The sequence below is a fragment of the Colletotrichum scovillei genome (genome assembly GCF_011075155.1).
Source record: "Colletotrichum scovillei strain TJNH1 chromosome Unknown Contig00012, whole genome shotgun sequence".
NCBI lineage: Eukaryota > Fungi > Ascomycota > Sordariomycetes > Glomerellales > Glomerellaceae > Colletotrichum > Colletotrichum scovillei.
In genome coordinates this window covers 1,229,925-1,248,192 of record NW_023336270.1, presented here as the reverse complement: position 1 = coordinate 1,248,192, position 18,268 = coordinate 1,229,925, and the positions used below count along the sequence as shown (strand labels likewise).

At 53.4% G+C, this 18,268-nt stretch overlaps 5 protein-coding genes across 5 annotated transcripts; 1 reads left to right on the top strand and 4 right to left on the bottom strand.

Annotated features, from left to right (window-relative positions):
• The first annotated feature begins 6,292 nt into the window (after nt 1-6,292).
• Nucleotides 6,293-8,381, top strand: HER10_EVM0001089 (uncharacterized protein). The gene has a single exon (XM_035470849.1). It carries the CDS (start codon nt 6,995-6,997, stop codon nt 8,114-8,116), a length of 1,122 nt encoding a protein of 373 aa, XP_035326040.1. The 5' UTR covers nt 6,293-6,994; the 3' UTR covers nt 8,117-8,381.
• A 4,323-nt stretch (nt 8,382-12,704) lies between these two features.
• On the bottom strand, nt 12,705-14,049 carry HER10_EVM0008629 (uncharacterized protein; the record flags this gene model as incomplete). Its single annotated transcript, XM_035478144.1, has 1 exon — nt 12,705-14,049. The coding sequence occupies exon 1, from the start codon at nt 13,776-13,778 to the stop codon at nt 12,705-12,707; it is 1,074 nt and encodes a 357-aa protein (XP_035326273.1). The 5' UTR covers nt 13,779-14,049.
• Nucleotides 14,050-15,161: 1,112 nt separating this feature from the next.
• On the bottom strand, nt 15,162-16,129 carry HER10_EVM0007607 (methyltransferase domain-containing protein; the record flags this gene model as incomplete). The annotated part of the gene is made up of 3 exons (XM_035477159.1): nt 15,162-15,739; nt 15,820-15,994; nt 16,071-16,129. The coding sequence occupies 3 exons, from the start codon at nt 16,127-16,129 to the stop codon at nt 15,170-15,172; spliced, it is 804 nt and encodes a 267-aa protein (XP_035326235.1). The 3' UTR covers nt 15,162-15,169.
• A 348-nt stretch (nt 16,130-16,477) lies between these two features.
• Nucleotides 16,478-17,497, bottom strand: HER10_EVM0006307 (uncharacterized protein; the record flags this gene model as incomplete). The annotated part of the gene is made up of 1 exon (XM_035475896.1): nt 16,478-17,497. One exon carries the CDS (start codon nt 17,495-17,497, stop codon nt 16,478-16,480), a length of 1,020 nt encoding a protein of 339 aa, XP_035326204.1.
• An 86-nt stretch (nt 17,498-17,583) lies between these two features.
• Nucleotides 17,584-17,907, bottom strand: HER10_EVM0012965 (uncharacterized protein; the record flags this gene model as incomplete). Its single annotated transcript, XM_035482339.1, has 1 exon — nt 17,584-17,907. One exon carries the CDS (start codon nt 17,905-17,907, stop codon nt 17,584-17,586), a length of 324 nt encoding a protein of 107 aa, XP_035326389.1.
• Between the last annotated feature and the right edge of the window lie 361 nt (nt 17,908-18,268).

Genomic DNA, 18,268 nt, shown 5'->3' with positions numbered 1-18,268 from the left:
ACACTACTATGATTTCGATGTAGAAAGGATCGCATAGAGGAAATAAATCTTCTCATAAAAACTAATGAGCGACATTTGTAATGGCCTCTCACGGCGCCGGCCCTTGAACAGCTACCTAGGTCTTTTGACCTTTTTTTTTTCCTCACGCGGGATTGAGACGAGCCGGGGGTTGAGGGTTGGCTAGAAGTCGAGGCTGTGTAGTATGGCATCGTGAGGCCCGGGCTGTCTGTGTTTCAGCTTAACGCTATAAGTCATGGGTGGTTTTTGTTTGCCTAGGGGCGCAGAACCAGAGATTGACTTTTGAAAGGGAAGACGAGAACAGCACTGTGTCGTAGTTCAGTTCAGTCAACCGTGATTCGGTATGGCACAGGCAGTTCGAATAGCCAGCTATTTGGATGCGGATCGATGGCAATATCAATTCGAAATGAGGGCTTGCCTTCTCGGCATGGGTGAAAGCAGCGTGATGACATATGTGTTTGCAACTCCTACACTGCAGCGAAGAACGAGGATTCGAATGCGGCTGGGTCTTGACTAAGGTAGAGATGAATAACAGCAGATGAGAAAAGGACAAAAGACCAATTGGCTGGACTTGCTCGTCTCATGCCGGAAGCGAAGGCAGGCACAGCCAGATGTCAGAAGATTCCGTTCCTGCCTAGTGTATGCCTATATAAATCACTCCAACTCCGTTCCTGTCACCAGCCAGCAGGCGCCCGTCTAGGTCGACGGGTCAGGTCAAACTGGCTGGGTGGTGGAGTGGTTAAAGGTCAACAATCAAATTACGCCCACAGCCTACTCGACGACAGGCTACGAGTTCGAGTTCGATTCCCAGAAAGTGCACCAAGAGATGTAGCCACACCGGTGGTGAACTCTTTTTTTTTGTTTTCGTCTTTTCGTAAGTTGAATGCTTTATGTGATTGTTTACAATTATGTGCGGAGCGAGCGTCAACGGTTAAACATTCCTCCTCAAACCATACTATAGGCCCAATGTGCAAGATCGTGAAAGACTAGTATTTGAAACAACAGTGGCGGAGGAAGGGACGCCTTGAATTTCATGACTTGAGGCGGCGGTGCTCCTGAAGAACCTCAACCCATCGGCCTTCCGTTCCGTCCTTGATCCCTACGTTTGCGGCATCACTCAATTGCGTCGTACGCGCCTCGATAGTCCTTTGCTTGCTAAGGGGGCCGAAGCCCAGATCCAAGGTATCACATAAAGTGTCTAGCTTGAGGCAATAGAATCAAGTATCATGAATGACCGAAGTCTTGAGCCCTGATATCATCAAGTCGCACATATCGGGTCCGGACTCGGGGGTTGTAGTTGAGGATCGGAACAGGGGCGGATGGCTTGTGGGGCCGGACTGTCGACTTACGCTTGGCCGTTGCTGAAACTTTGCTTGAATGTGTGCTCCGTTGGCCATCTGTGCCTCAAGTTGACCCTCACGGCCCTGCAACTTGCTCCTTCTTTGTCTTGTCCCAAAAAGTGCCATCAAAGCTTCAGCGTATGTGCGGTATCTCATGCGTATGGTGAGGGTGGCGGCCTGTCAACTGCACCCCCAAGAGGAACGGCAGGCCTCAACACATATTTCAGAAGCCAATCATTGTACTCCTGGCTCATGCCCGAAGGCGGAATCTGGGGACCAGTGTATCTGGAACGAAGAAAGCGCTTCTCGTCCATGATGCTTAAATAGTCCAAGGTGACCACATCCACCACCAGACTCTCAGACTCCTCGGATGTCCTGTCGCCCATCAGGTTATCAGCCCGTGTGATGTCCTGCCGTAACCCATCAGCCATGGGCGCAGCGTTGAGACGTAGTCGTGGATCGTGATGTATTCCTTGTTGGACGCTTCGATCACGAGAGGCAGCGCTCGTTTTGGCCGGTCACTGCCACAGCAGCGTCAAAGCTCTCCCTCGTCGTCTTCTACTTATCCTTCTTCGCTGCTGCTGCTGCTGCCCTCTGACTTGTAAAGTAGGCCGTCCAGCGGCTCTCAGAAGATACAGTCGTCATCGTCAGGACTGGCGTGCCGCTCATGCCACTCGATCCATTTGCGCTGTCAGCGCTCCAAAACGTCGACATGTACGCTTGTAGACTTTATTTTGGGTTCGGCGAGTGGCTGCTGTGAGATGGCGTGCCATGCAATGTTGCCTCCCGTTCGGCCAAGGGTTCGCGTGGCGGGTCCTGGGTATTCAAGCTCCGCACGACGGATATGCTCTCCGCCATCGGGCATTGGAGCCTTCATAGGAATCTCAGTGCGTCGGAGCTCGGAAATGGGCCTAACATGACAGTGTCTGATGATATGAGAATAAGTCCAAGGCAAATTTGAGGAATTGTTCGAATCTGCTGTGCCGCACACATCTCGTATAACTGATATAATTGCTTATGGGGGTTCAAATCTAGGAATACAGTTACGAGATACTCACGCTATTTGATACATTTCTAGCATCCGCACCATGTTGAAAACGAAGGTAGGTCATTGCCCACGGTCCTCGGAGCGAACGATAACAACGAAACACGGCTCCTGGACATTAAGTACAGCACGCCACACTCAGGGCATCGTAAACAGATGGTTCTTCCTAGCAAAGTTATATCAGAAGACTTGAGTCGTGGTGACGCCTTGAAATAGATGGACGGAGAGGCGGAGCTCAGGAAGCAGTGCTTCCTTCGTGCATGGATGAAGGGGGCCCTGCCAGTTTGGATGGAGGATCGCGCTTGCGGCGTCTATTTCTTCGCCGGTGCGCGCTTTCATCGCGCTTCGCCTTGCCTGAAGATAGACCGACGACCGTGTCGAAGGGACTGTGCCTGGTTCGAAGTGATCCTGTTCAGGCTGCCGACAAAGTCAAGCCCCGAAGGCAGAAGGCCGCTTGATGTCGGGGTCGGACTCGGGGGTTACGGTTGAGGGTCGGGGCAGAGACGGAGGGGGGAGCGTTATTGGTGGAGAACGCGCTTACATAACATTGCCATCAAATTGGGATTCTGGGATGGGAGAATAAAAATAGCAGTCCAAGCCACACCTTGCGGCGCTTCCCGAATGGGACGTGGCGAAAGATGGCACGTGGCTTCGAAATAGAGGTGTGGCTCATGCACGGCTTACATAACACTACCTTTAGCAATACAAAGCGAGCATTCGGGGCATACGAAGTTACGAACGCATCAGCATTGGAACGAATGAACGGCAGATGGATCATGGATACTCGTACCTCGGTGATGACTGACGAACCACTCGGAAATTTCGGCAGACCAGGGCAACTGCCCGGGAAACAAGTGATAATTCCCCGAGTTGGAATCAGGCATGCCGTCAATATGATTACTCCGTATTCCCGGGCCCGCAGTTCCTCTAGCTGCTCCGTATGGTCACCAGCTTTCCAATTGGCTTGTTCGTACTCGTTTTCTCCGAGCTCGTTCCTACTTGTTTGAACTTTGGATTAAAGCTTCCAGGCAGTGCTAGGATAAGCTACGAATGCTGTGCGATATTTCCGGTCATGCGTATCCGTAGATTGATGACTATGTACATTGGATCTTTTGGGTGCTGACCGGGTTCCACTCATGGAAGTCAGATTCGAAGATTCCATCATGTGTCACCTCAATGCTTGCCTTGACTGCCACGCCTGCCTTCCAAGCCTCTTTAGACTTTGACTGATCGCTTCCGTACGACCTGGCAATTGCCTTTTTCCCATCACGAAGGGGATGGGCATAAAGACGCTGATCAAGGGACGTTCGGTGATTCGGCACATTGCAAAACACATTGGCTGCAGCTGTTGAGGCAATTTCACACCACGAAAGGCAAGGGATCTTCATCTCCCCGTGTCCCCTTCATCTTCAAAAAAAGGTTCAGTCGAAACACTGTTTTCTTGATGGCGGTTGAGCGGTACCGGGAAATTTTTATATGGCTGCCTGATTGATGAACGAGATGCGGTTCCACGCGAGCAGTGGAACAGATGGGGAGTCTGGCTTAGGTACCTTGGACCACAAAGAGTCAATTCCCTCCCAGGCCCAATCATATCCGTCGACAAGGTCACGGCGGGGGGTTGAGTACCCAAGATGCAAAAGCGATGATTGGCAGCTGTCGGTGGAGGGGGCTGATCGGCGGACTCAAAATGGAGACCCTTGGCAATGGAAGCATGGGCGGCAGTATGGAGACGGGACGGGGGGCGAATGTCACCATCGGGACGCCCGAACTAGTCGGGCCACACGGCCGGACACAACCCTTCTGATTCAAGTGCTCTCACTTGGTGTAACTTATCAGTGGTTTGCCATTTGTGACTGGCTCGCTTCGTTGTCTTGCGCTTTTTGGTGGACAGTGGGTGTTGTTTAGACACAGCGCGTGCTTGTCAAAGCCGCGGATCACAGATCTGATGTGACACGGAGGGAGGCCGTGAGGGCACGCATGGGGATGGGGCGAAGATCGACCGTACATCATCTCAGCCGGCAACTTTTAGCTGAGCTGAACTTTGGAGATTTTGTAAAAAGGGGTCTCTTGGTCTTATGTTACGTTGGTTTGAGGCGGTCCAGTGGTGGCAACGAGGGTGAACACGAACACCAAATGAAAGAGGCGACTTGCTGTGCATGATGTACGGCAATCTTGGCCAGGCAGCGAGCTGTAAAACCCGCATTATCCAAAGAGAGATGTTTGATAGCATTGAGACCAGGAGAATAGTGTCGTGGAGTCGCACCTGGATGTATCTCAAGGCCGCAGAAGAAATGATCAAAACGCAGTGGGCCTGGGGATCCCAAGTACGTGTACGTACGTACCTCTGCCATGAGCTTATAGGGTGCTTTGAGGGCCTGTACCCTGTCTAGACTCTCCCGCATGCCCTCAATCTTCCGACGGTGCCTTGGGTGCCCTTGAGGACGGGGCTCTAGGCATTGGATAAGTAGGATATCTAACATCAGCTCTCAGTCAGCGTGAGCAAAAGCCGCAATGGAAGTCCACTAGTCCATCAGGGAATTCCATCATCTATAGGTCACGGTGGACGCATCTCATGAGATCTGGCAACCTGTTTTGTTACCTTAGGGTACCTTACCCATAAAGGCGAGCCAAAGTCTGACATGGAAGTCGGCACGCAGACAAGTCACACAGCTAAAGTAAGTTGTTGATGCCAAAGTTCAAAATTTGAATTCTCAGATTCGGATTCGAGAAAGACGGTGTCGGTACGTATCTTGGAACATCCCTGTACACGCGGATCTTGTACCCTGTACCTTGATCTCCCCCACGACTTCCACCACCTGGGCAGTGACCAGTGACCACAGCCCACGGTCCATGGTCCACAGACTCCGTCACTCCGTCCTCGACGTCGTCCCGTCAGGGTTTCTCATCCTTCGAGCATCCCAAGCTGAGCCAAGCCTCCCTCATCCCTCACCCCATTCCATTCCATTCCGCCCTTTCTCTTCCCAACCAGCTAAGCTGCTGCGCTACTGCTGTCCGCTTTCCGCTCTTTTATCTCACTGTTCGCGAAGCCGAAGTTCTGCTACCTAGGTGTAGCTGGCAGGCTGGCTGGCCTTCGCCCTCGTTCTTGGCATCCTTCCATGGCCGCATCGGGGTCTCCATCCCGCGTCTTGAAATTTCAATTTCCCGTCGCGCCAGAAAGCATCGTCATTTCCTCTCAACTCCTCCGAGGCTCCCAAGAGAAAGAGGAACTTTGGCTTGCGTCGTCAAATTACATTGGCTTCCTTCGCTCGCGGCATTTCGTCCGAAGCGGGTACCTGCTGCTGCCAGACATGGAAGCGAGGCGCCGAGGGGCTGTACCATGCTTCTCAGTCCGTTCTCACTTTTGGTTGTTCACAGATACTGCTCTGTTCATTGCTCTGCTCCCAGACGGTCGGTGAACTGATGCATATTACATAGCCTATCCATCCGTACCTTACCTCAAGTGATCCTCACACTCAAAGAAGAGTACTCCTCCGTACCTACATCCATACGGCAAGGTCCCCGGCATTCGGGGCCGTGCTGTGCATCGAACGATGAGCTGCCTGCCAATGCCATTATCCGTACTGCTAGTCTAAGATACTTACCCACAGATACGGGTCGCTCTCACACTGGCGTAACTGGGTTTAATTCTGCTGCCTCAGCCGCCCTCCACAGTCTCGGCCTCGCCTCACACCTCGCGCCTCACGCCTCACGCTGCACGCCTCTCCCCATCCCGCGCTCTCAAGTCTCACACTCACACTCACACTCACGCAGCCCCTTTGCCCATCACTCACTGTTCACATCACCTTACACCAAGACCAAAACCCGATGCAGGTGGCAGCCAACCCTCGTCCCCCCGGGGTCCCTCTACCTTAGCCTCCTTGCCCCATACCCTCGGACACCCTGCGCTGGCTGGCTCTGCTGCTTGCTTAGGTGCTTAGCAGCTTAGGTCCTAGGTTCTTCCTCCACGGCGGGCCTGTACCGGGCGGTGTCTTGCTTGTGTTCCGCCACAAACCTCCCCTCCTCCTTCCAATCCCTTGGGGAGCCACTTCTCGCCCGCGTTCGCCTTTCAGACGCCTCGCCTTAACATCACACACAGACTTCCATTCTAAGCGGCCCTGTTCCTGTATCTTACCTCGCTTTCTATACGCTATTCGCTTAGAACAAAACTAAAGTAAACATCCGCTTACATCGGAGGGATGAACCGCAGCATCTGATCTGACTACATACATCTCTCATTGTCCGTCCATCCGTCCATCCATCCATCCATCTCACACCAACACAGAATCTGCTGGTCTCATCCAAATCCACACCACCTCATTCTTTGCCCGTTATTGCAGAACATCACACACACACACTCACACACGCATACATCCACACACATCCCTTTGACACTAGCGTCCGAGCCCAAGCTCGGCCCCGTACATACGAATACTGGCACCGCATCATACTGCCATACCTCAGCATTCATCCGACTCTATCTCCGCTTTGTCCTACTTTCACCCTAGCCCAGACCGCCGTCGAGTCTAGGGCATCCACTCTCCAGTCCGCCTCCCGTCCCTCATATCAACCACGGACGTCCCCTCCTTTCATCATGGGCACCATTTGGAGAACAGAGCCTTTACCACCTCACCTGTTTGACGATATGGCGTCGAGTTCAAGCCGGAAGCCCCAGATCTTTGTCCACTTCGAATTTGGGGTCTCATTCTCACCGAGACATGCACCCAACCAACACTCCGTCACATACGCCACTCGTGGTTTCCGTGATCGCGCTCAGTTTCCCAGACAAGTTCCACCAACAAATACAAATTATCTAGCAGAGCCCTCACACTCAGCCCATCAACAACAACAACTTCAACCCACACGATCTTCACCACCCATCCAAGAATACTACGCACCCCAAGCGCAACCACCAATGCCGCCACACTACGAAGTTAGCAGACAATCTCGACAAGAGAGTCGATCGAGCTCCTCACACGAACGAGGTAGCTCGGCCCCGCCGCCATGGAACGACAGCCCCTGGGATGCCGAACCAGATGCTCTAGGAAGCTCAGCGCTCCCACGCCAACGACCACGGCCCCAGAACGCCCCCGACTACTGGAAAGCGTTGCCCGAAGTCCCGTCACGTTTCCGACTGGGCGAGGACGAGATGCCGTGGTCAACCTCATCGTGGCCAGGCGAGTTCGGCATGCCCGACGAGTCCGAGGTCAACGACTACTCTTCCGAGTTGTCCATGAAGTTCCGCGACGTCTCCCTCACCAACGCCACCCCGGTGGCTCACGAGAGAGGGGACGATGGGCGGAGACATGACCTGGAGGCGCTCTCTGCGGCAATGGTCACCGTCGACAACGGCTTCGAGAACCAGTGGTGGTACCAGGGCGAGCGACAGCAGATCAACGCACCGGGGGTGGTGGCTGGCGACTTGCACACCACGACGACGACAAACGCGGCGGCGCTGGCGAGCACGACGACGACTGCCGAGGCGGTGGTGCCTCTTCCTCAGACCCCTGTGTACCACCAGCAGCAGCTCGGGAGCTATGACACGAGGGAGTCGATGGGGTGGGTAACTGCCCAGGGCGGGGATTCCCACGCGAGCATGATGAGTGCTACAATTTACAACCCGAGTGTCTTGGTATCACCCATGTCGGAGTACGCGAGCCCCCGCCTTCACCGGTCGATGACTACGAGGTCTGAGGAGCTCTTCTTTTACAGCTAAAAAGGATGATTCATTCGAGCATGAAATGTTTCAAAGCATGGCGTACAGGTTTTATCATATTAATGGTGGTGTTTTTTGGGATCGCCGGAGATCTAGGGGTACAATTGGGATTCACCGTGGTTTAGTCTGGAGAGACTAGATTATCCTGGTTGAATATGGAGTTCTCTTTTTTAGTTGGAGCTTTCTTATGGAGGATATATCCAATATGTGCCCGATTTCTTGGACAAGAAAGGGCCCTTGATCTGAAGGAGAGAAGAAGTCTGGGCTTTCTTTCTCCCTAGACCGAAAAAAATAATATTTTTAACCCCAATTCGCGGTTCCGCGGGCACAGTTTACTTTTGTCTTGCCCCCTGTGAACATGTTTTCCCAACCATGAGTAACCGGAAAAACCCCCATCCTGAGACTCTCTGTCACAAACTTGAACACGGGGGTCACAAACTGCCAAGACACGTCAAAGGCGATTCAACACACAAAGCGGGACTTATTTTTAGGCATGATGGCCCCCGATGAGAAAACAAGAAAACAGCAAAACGAAATTTGTGCCTTGGCCAATTGAATATACAGCATGCCGGGGTAGTTGGGCTTTGTAGTCTAGGCTCGACAACGCATGGGTGGGTGGGTTGGTGTGTTCACGTCACACCAAGAAGAAACAGCAGTCCCTTTCCATCCATCAGCATGGTTTTCAATATTCCAGTTTGCGGATTTCCGCCCCGGATCCCTCCTATATGAGCTTATTGGAAAACAGGAACATGGTCTCTGTTACCTTTTGAGGTGTTTTACGCAATCATGTTCAGGGCGAGACACATATCAACGCCTTTGACGGCGGGGTTCCGCGGTGGGCGCCGCATGATCTCCAGCCCGTCGGTTGTGTCAAGTATTTTAGACACGTTATTTTTTTTCCGGAAACATTCCTTCCAAATTGAACAGAGACGCAAGAGGCAGGGTTTCAATTGGTATTACCGATTCAAACGTTTGAATATGAACAAGATTGGGTTTTCTTGAGCGGGGGAGATCCAATTCAGAAGCGGGAAACGGCACACGGGAGGGACGTCGAGGTTTCATCCCGTTTATGCGCGCGCGGTTGAGTGGGGAGAGATGGTGGTAGGTGATGGGATGACACATTTTAGAGGGTATCAATCTGCGGGTAAGTAACCTATTGTTCCTTTCCATTTTCATGGTTTCTATTCTTGTGATTTGCTAGTTACCTCATGGACTGTTTGGTAAGTGTCCGACGGGGAGTTGCATTGGGAGATCCTGGTCCTCAGGGGGGGAGGGGGACGGCACGGGGTTGATGCTTAACTACATCTGATAGGAGATGGTTGGCGATGACGGAGGGTTAATGTCTGTCCTGAGTGTGTTGCGATAGGTACAAGCCGTGAAATATTTCCTCCTGATGCCTCAGTGATCCATGTCTTTCTGTCACCCTGGACGGACGGCAAGATTTCCTAACCTGCAATGCTGCCTGAGATACCTCTTGGGTTGTTCTATTCTTAGGGCAACCTTCCACGTTGAATCAGTCTTCTAGAGCGTGGTTCGTTGAAGAAGGAAATGGTCGATATAGATGGGCTCCGTACTATGAACCCCGCGGCATTGTTGGCAATGTACTGGAGACTAACGGCTAGATTCTCTTTGGGTCAAAGATGTCTTTTCGGGGGAAGAGACGACTATTCCAGGCCCTTGAGAGCCACGATTCTTGGTATGTAACGTTTCACTCGGATTGCAGCATGATATGGACCATCTGCGATGTTTATTGCGGGGATGAGTAAGTCTGGTTGGTGGCTGTTGACACCTGACTTGGCTTTAGAAATATCTCAATTTCTCTTGGCGCGCTTCGAAGGGACCTTCATGATGGAAGTATGGTTGGCTATGGGACTTGGACCATAACCCCCATCCCCCTACGAGTACCTCGCCTAGGCACGATCTTGACAGAGTCACTCGAGAAGCACGTCACGACGGTATAGCGCCTCATAAGACTCATTCTATGGAAAGATTTGAACATACAACATGTGTTTCTCTTTACATACAAGTGCCCTCATCTGAACTGGCCTGCTTTGCATTTTGTGGATGGCGTGAAGTACCCGCGGATAGCCTCTGTCGGCATCCGCGGTTTGTGCTGGGAAAAGTCGTGTCATTCTACTTTCATCTTAGTGGGGAGGAGTTCCGTTTCATCACCGTCCCGGCGGCAATACCAATCCTTTCGTGGATTATCCACATAGGAACGGTGTGGATCATGACTGAACATGACAATACTTTCCACGGAAGGCTGCAATGCTAGGGGTAGGTGGGATGATGAATGGCACAGGGTTGAGCTGTTCAAAAGTCCAGAGAGGGAGATTCAGGTACTCGGATAGACAGAGAAAAAGGGCTACGTAAAACACCGTGTCCCTTCATGACGATGTGCTTGTCTGTCCGGTCGGTCTCTGCCGTGATGGGGTGGGCGAGCATTGGAGCCTCTCAAGTCACTGATGATCTAGGCCAACAATTGTATTCTGATCCCTTTATGCTACTTCAGAGTCGTGTATTCTAGAAGACTCAAATTACGCTGCTGAGCTGGGTCGAGGAGTAGTGCTGTGAAGGGTTCACTCAGAAGAGAACCAGACCCGTTAAATCAGCGACAGAGCGCCTTTGCCGGGGTCGATGAGAGAATACACCTCCGCTGGAGTTGACTACAAGCGTACAATGCCGCACTGGGCAATGCTCTTCCAAATGCCTTTGAGATTTCTCAGAGGGGTTCATTTACACCTCTTGACTTTGATTGCCAGGTCACCTACCCGACAGTTGTGCTTGAAGAAGGAGGGAAACATGCGTGGAAGGAAGCTTGAATCTCCTGCCTTACCCTTCAATATTGATCATATCCACCGTTGACAGGCTAGCCATACCAAGCGAGGGGCTTTCAATCAGGCTACAGCATTGAAGGACGTCGGAAACGGATGGTGACAAGCGACCTACGGGATCAGGCAGTACAACGTCAAGCGGCCAAAGAAGATGAATCAAGCTCAAGGATGTCACGTCAACTTCTGTATCCTGTATGTGATTTGAGAATCGTTGAGTTATTCTTGGAATATCAACCCCCTTTCCAACCTGCGTATGTCCTGAACATCGGGTAAAGGCCTGATGGCCCCCTGGAAACCCGCATCTACATCTCAAAGCTTTCGACGGCAGCCTAGTTTTCCTAGAGGCACATGAATCTAACGATTATGGGGCGGGGTTATAGTACCTGTGTTGGGCCTGTACTACATGCCTTTCTGAGGCTTGAAGACCCGGTCTAGGACTCAAGCTTTCGGGGGCGGACTTTGTGCCAAGTTGCAGAGAATGGGCAGATCAACACGGCCGGGTAGCTCCAGTAAAACCAGGCAGCTTCAATGAGTTGATTACCAGAGGCCGCGACGAGATGATGCCCTCGTCAGTATCGGGAAGTCCAAACCATATGACACTTAAAGCAGGAACATTGGAGTGAGGGAAGTAAGTCAACTTGACGCGTCATACGCCCCAATGAAAGAAGTGGATATTACTCAGCGACGAAGCCACTGAATAACTTCAATCATTGAGCATACGTCTTCCCTTGAGAACCAGAACCATACTTTCTGTATACAGCAGTTTCAGCGCAAATGCTAAGAAACAGTATTTGAGTGGAAGCCGTTATGGCCACTCAGTCAGTCTTTGCCCGACTTGCATCCCTCATGCAAGTCATGTTTCTACAGACGCCGGCCGGTGCAACCTCTTTCCGACAATGTCGGCGGCATGTCACCACGGAATCATGGTTTTAACCCCTGCCCTTGATTGCCGAGTTAAGCCTTCACGGAGAGAATGACCAGTCCGGTTTCATCCCCATAGACTCTCAGTCCGGATTGCCGGCCGGATCAGGCTTCGATATAGAGAACCCTATCCCCCCACACCGCCTCTTACATGTGGCGTTAGCTGATATCCCGACAAGTAATGATTTGACGATGCAAAGCGTCTCGGCAATAAAAGGGGGTGGGTGGTTTTGGTGGTCGCAGGTCAGGGAGTGGAGGATGGAGGGGGAAAGCTGCAGGAGAATTAATTCTGCTGCCTGGAGGACGGACGGATATGCCGCGCCGGGGATTGGGGACGACGTGGTGGACGCTAGTGCATGTCGAACGATAGTCGGTCCTTCTTTTTGAGATCTGCTGCACTCAAGACGGGTTACTGAACCCTACGGTAAAAGTAATTCGGTTTCGTGGCTTTGAGGGAAAGGGTTTTGCCTGTGTGGTTGGTTCTTGGTGCCGACGATGGTTCGGACATGTGCTTGGGCAAGGTTGATGATCCTGCGAAGATGCGGGAAGGAAGCGGCGATGGGTCTCATTTGGGCTACTGAAAACACTCTTGATATTTTACAATGACTTGGCTCAGTGCCAGGCTCCATATGTTGCTCTGGAATTAGTTGACTGGTCCACGACGGACTTCACCTCCGAAGGGGGCTTGGGGGACGGCATTTCTCGTCTAGAACATTTCTTCTATTCATTATAACCTCGCTACGCCGGCTTTATGGATTCCCGGAGTCAAAACTATCTATTCTTAACCCAAAAAGAGACATCTTCTGTTGCAACCTCTATCGTCTACACCCCCTTTATCCAATAACCTTCTTCATAGCCTCAACATCCATCTCAACCCTCGGCTCCATCTGCATCGGCACGACCATGCCGCCCGCAGCCAGCGCACCGCTCGCCGCCGCCGTCGCAACGGCCTTGACCATATTACCGCAGTCTCCCACGGCGTAGACCCCGGAAACGCTCGTCTCCCCAAAAGGGGCAGCCGTCTTGATATCCCCGTTCTCCGCCGTCTCCAACCCAAGCTGCTCCACAAAGGGGCCATTGGGCCTTGTAAACGGCGCGTGGGCGAGGAAGCCCTCCGTGACTTCTTTTCCTTCTTCCCCATCCTTTCCGCCGAGTGTGAGCGTCACACTGGTGCTGTGCTCCCCGCCGCCGCCAGTCATGCGCATCGATGTGATTTTCCGTGTGTCAATGGTAAAGGGGTTATTCGCCATGGCACTAATCTCTGAAGCGAGAGCCTCGTTGCCGTGCGTGTAAATCGTCACCTTTTTGCCCAGGGGCCGCGCCATGTACGCGATATGCGTCGCCATCTTGACGCTCCCCGTCAACCCGAACGCGAGCACGCCCACCCTCTCCGCCCCGCGCTCCTCGAAGCCGTGGCAAAAGAGGCAGTGGAAGATGCCGTAGCCCCAACAGTCCGCGTAGCCCGTGATGTCTGGAGAAATATCCGTGACGCCGGTAGCGAGAACCAAGCGCCGTCCAAACCACGCCATGCCATGCTTATCCTCGGCCCTGAACAGTCCGTCCTTGACTTTTGTCGTCTTGACGACCTCGACGCCGTCGGCGAACGTCACGGTGTCGGCGTAGCGGGCTTTGAGGTCCTCTCGCGCCTTGGCGCGGAAGGTTGGGGGCGGGACGTGGTCGAAGCCGAGGACGTTGTGCATGTTGCTCGCGCGGGCGTTGCGGTAGAGGTTTGAGTCGAAGAGGACTGTGGTGTAGAGCTGGCGGGAGAGGGCCGTTGCTGTGGCGAGGCCTGCTGGGCCTGCGCCTATGATGAGAACGTCGTGGAGGGCTGGGGTGGACATGTTGGATGTGATGATGTTTGGTGTTAGCGGGAGTGCTTTGATGAGGTTTTTGTTGAGGGTATTCATGTAAGTTGTATTGTAGTTGTGATGTGGTGTAAGCTTGGAAAGTTGGGTTGCGTGGGTTTGATGCGGTTGTGATATTTCCTGCTATAAATGAGGCTCTTTTGTCGTCTTATATGCTCTTCCAAGTGAAGAACGGGCGTGCCGGCGTGAGGCGCGGCCTCGCGGGATGTCTCCGACGCCGTGAAATGTTGCCGAGAAGATCGGATCCGAAGTGGGGCGGCCTGGCCGGGCAAGAGAAATGTCTCCGAGAAAAGGCGCCGAGTGACGAGCGAGCAAGTTTCAGAGCCAGGAGCTTGGCGTGACTCATTCTAGAGGACAATAATTGCATGTGGTACATGAATTCTTGCCGTTACTGAGATTAGTCGCCAAAAGAAGGGGTCCCATGACGTGTCTGTCGTCGTATCGCCGGCCGCTGGTGGTAGAACTAGCGCCGTGGAGGAGAGACAGCAAACAGTCCACTCCACTTAGTATTTTCGCTTATATTCTGATTGTCGCGATTAGTACGGAGTAAGATCCATGACTTGAAATGTACGCGATTGTTCAAGCAGGCAGTGAGAAACGGAAAGAGGTCCGGTCCCGTAGCATATCTCGTAAGCACCGCTCTTATGATCACCTCCCTTCGAAACGAAGATAGATATACATCGAGCTCTTACGTGCGAAATTAATGTGAGAAAGCAAAAATGTAGACAGGAGAGTACGGGGTTTTATCATCAACTCGATAGTGAATTTTACAAGCTGCTTTGTATAGTTTGAGAAGAACACAACATCAAATCCATAACAGCAGAAACGAAAGAAGAACACAGCTTATATCACAAACGTATGAAAGAGCAACTCTTCAACTAAGACAAAAGTACAAAAAGTGCAAAAAGTGCAAAAGGTGCAAAAGAGAGTGGCCAGAGCGGGGAGTCGAACTCAAGGGGTCGAGGTCCATCTCCTAAGAGATATGTGGAAATCCCTCGTCCCCAGCTGAGTGTTCCACCGCTGGGCCACAGCGCCCAGGGGAGTTGAACCCCCGTTTGCTTGTTGGAAGGGAGAGCGTAGGTTGGAAATAAAGGCTGGCTCTCGTTTGACGGATGGTTGCGACCTTGATGGGTTGAGGGAGTTGATGTGTGAAAGTGAGGCTGTTCGGGAAGATAGAGTTGGGGGGTGGCTTGGTTTTTGGTCGAGATGGCGTCGCGGCGGCATGAGTTTCGGTATGAAGGGAAATGAAATTTGCTCCAGAGAGTAGTGAGGATTCGTTTTGTGGGTGCTCGTTGATTTCTCCCGGGCTGTCAATGGGTTTCAATGTGACCGGGAACTTGATCAGGAGAAAGGGGGGCTCGATCTTGCTTCGCTTGACATATCAATTGCTGACGAACATGGTCCATTCCTAGCAAATCATCACATGTCCATTCTTACTCTTTCCTCACCGAGGAAGCGATAACCATCTTTCTATCCAATCCCCCAGCCTTCCCAGAAGCCTCCTCCGGAATATGACTGACCTCTTCATTCTCAACGTACACAAACTTGCCTTCATCACACCCAGCATCTCGGAACCAACCCCTGAAAAGCTCCTCGCTGAAGACCAGATGCCGATTCGTAGTCTTGAGAACATCGTGCTGGTGGACCTCATGCTCATGAGCTCTACCTCCCTTCTCATCTCCCTTCTCGAGCACCTCACTCTCCGACCCCGTAGCTTTATGATCAACCCCCTCAACAGCAATCACCACCCCGCCAGGCCTCACCCTCTTCGCAAGCAGCTCCAACATCCCCCGCGGATCATCAAGGTGATGAAGCGCCATGGATATAATAACCACATCAAACCCCCCTTCAGCAGCCAGCTCTCCATTTGTAGCCAAATCGCCCGCGATGGCGTGGACTTGCTCGGGAGAATACCCCAGCCGCGCCGCGCAGTCGTTGTAGCGCTGTACGATGGCCGGTGCGATGTCGATGCCGAGGATCGAGTCGACGAAGGGGCTGAGTGCCTGTGGTTATGCATTGTCTTGTCAGAGGGTATCGTAGCTGGGGGAGGGATATGTAGGACGCAGGAGTACAGGATACTCACCCATGAAGCACCGCCAGAGGCGCAAGCGTAGTCTAAAAGCCGGACGGGGTTCGAAGACGGGTCGGTATCGCGGGGCCGGAGACCTAGGTTCGGTGCCTGGGCGCGGAGGAAGCGGGTGAGTTGCTCTGAAAAGACCTTGATCCAGTCTTGTTCCATGAAGGTGTCCGCGTTTGCACTGAGAGTTATATCAATGTTAGCTTCATAATTTGAGAGAAGGGGGTCAAGTTTGAAGGAAATCGGGGGTGACAGACTCCCAGAAGATGCGGTTGAGTTCGGCTAGAGAAGCTGTCTTGGACTCGGTCGTGGTCATGATTACAAATGTAGATATTTGTTGGCTTTGTATTTCATCTATTTTTGATACATGAGAGATCTATGATAGTCGCTTCAGCGACCTAAGGCGTCTTTATATAATCGACACCGTTTTCAGCTCGTTCAGTTCGTTATCCTGTGGTTGCGTTGTGTGGTTGTGTGGTTGTCTGTGATGCCGGAGAGTATTCGGCAACTTTTTCCATCAAGGTGCACGCATAAGCGGCAACATCGCGGTGACATCTAGAAGCCACCAAGCTGACCACCGCGAGACGTTTCCCACAAAACTGTGGAAACGGCATTTTTCTCGTCCCGCCTTGTATCACCAAAACCATACCAAAGTCGTGATTCCTCACATGACTTGTCCCACAGGCTCAATGGCAGCAGCAGGCCGTCTCCGGCCCTCGCCCATCTCATACATGGCCCACTCGTACACAGCCCACTGAACCGCGTTGACGACGAAAGCGCGCACGCTGCACACCGTGAGCCCACGGAAGAAGACTCGCATCCCGCCCTCGCGGTAGGCTTCTCTCGCGACCTGCATTGCGCCTGCACGCTTCGCCGGCTGCTGTTGCTGCTGCTGCTGCTGCGCCAGCCCTTGTGCCGCGAGCAAAGGTGACCTCTCGGGTGACTGTGCCTGTGCCTGTGCCTGAAACGCCTGCGTCTGGACGCGGGTCTTGATGACGTCGAGCGGGAAGATGCTCACCCACGTCACGATACCCGCGAGACCACCACACAGCAACACCTTGGCGGCCTCCTCTTTCAGATTCGTCTCCTTCACGCCGTCGCCCCCGACGCCCATCCACCGCGTGGTGATTTCATACGACCAAAAGTAAAACCCGTACCCGACGCTATCCCGCAGCGCAGTCACCACGCCGCCAAAGTAGAGACCCCTGATCCCCTCGGCGCGCCAGACGTCCTTGGTGATGGCCCAGCTCGAGGCGGGCGGGGAGGAGAGCTGGGCGCGGCACTTGATCAGCTCTGTCGGGGTGCTCACGACCCAGGTGGCGAGGCCGCCGACGGCGCCGGCGAGCCAGGTTGTCCAGAGGCTGGACTGGACGTCTAGGGCGCGGTTGAGGGCGGCCTCTGTGCGGTTGTAGGAGACGAAGAGGAGGGCATTGAGGGCGCCGTAGCCTAGGATCGGGGCGGCGGAGCCGGTGACGAGGGAGGCGGGGGATTCGAAGTGGCGGAGGTAGGATGCCGCTGCGGCTGCGGTGGGGCTCGGGAGCGGGAGCGGGGAGGAGGAGGGAAGGGGCGTCGAGGGGGCGGAAGCCGGGCGAGCTTGGAGGCGGACTTTGAGGAGGTCAAGGGGGTTGCCGATGATGATGCCTACGGCGCCGCTTATGTAGCCAGCCCAGAAGTCTGCCGACATGGTGGGCGGCTGGCTGGGATAGGATCGTTCTGTTGCGAGGCGGTAGTGAGGTAGTGATTGTGGCTAGTAGGAGGTGGTCGAGTAGTTTAGGAATCGCGGTACTGAAGGCGGTTATCAGGGTCGAGGTAGTGATTGACTTTGGCTTGGGCGACGGCGATTCCGGTGCATATGCCGAGGTAGGTGAGCATCCATCCGCCAGAGGCTAGAGCCCAGAAGCGGGCATTCTTGACGGGGTTCGGGTTCGGACTGCGGACGCGGGAGAGGTACTGGTAGTGTGCGTAGTGGGTGAGGACGGTGCCGCCGAGGATGGAGGGCCAGTTGTCGACGATCCAGAAGATGCGGGCAGAAGGTGGACGGAGCGGGGTCCCGGGGGAGGAGGATAACGAGGAGGGGTGGGAGGGGTCGGCCATTATGGAGTACTAAGATAATAGAGAGATAGAGCGAGAGTGAGGGAGAGCCGTGCTTTGTTTCGTTTTGGGACGGGGGACCGAGGGAAGCTTGGTGAGAGAAAGCGGAGAGGTGCCGGGGGACCGGGGGTCTTGGGATCCACCCAGACTAGAGACCTTGCGGGCGAGCGTCTCCGTACGAACAGACGAATGGGTGTGGCCGTGGTGGTGGTGTTTGATGCGGAGCATGTGAAGATGGAGCTGTTGTCAGGCGTGGGGGAATGACTGTTGATGACTCGATATGCAGCTGTGAAGTCAATTGAGGTTGGTAACAAGCCAATTGAAGTTGCAAACAGTCAGCATACCTTGAGACAAGAAAGTGGCC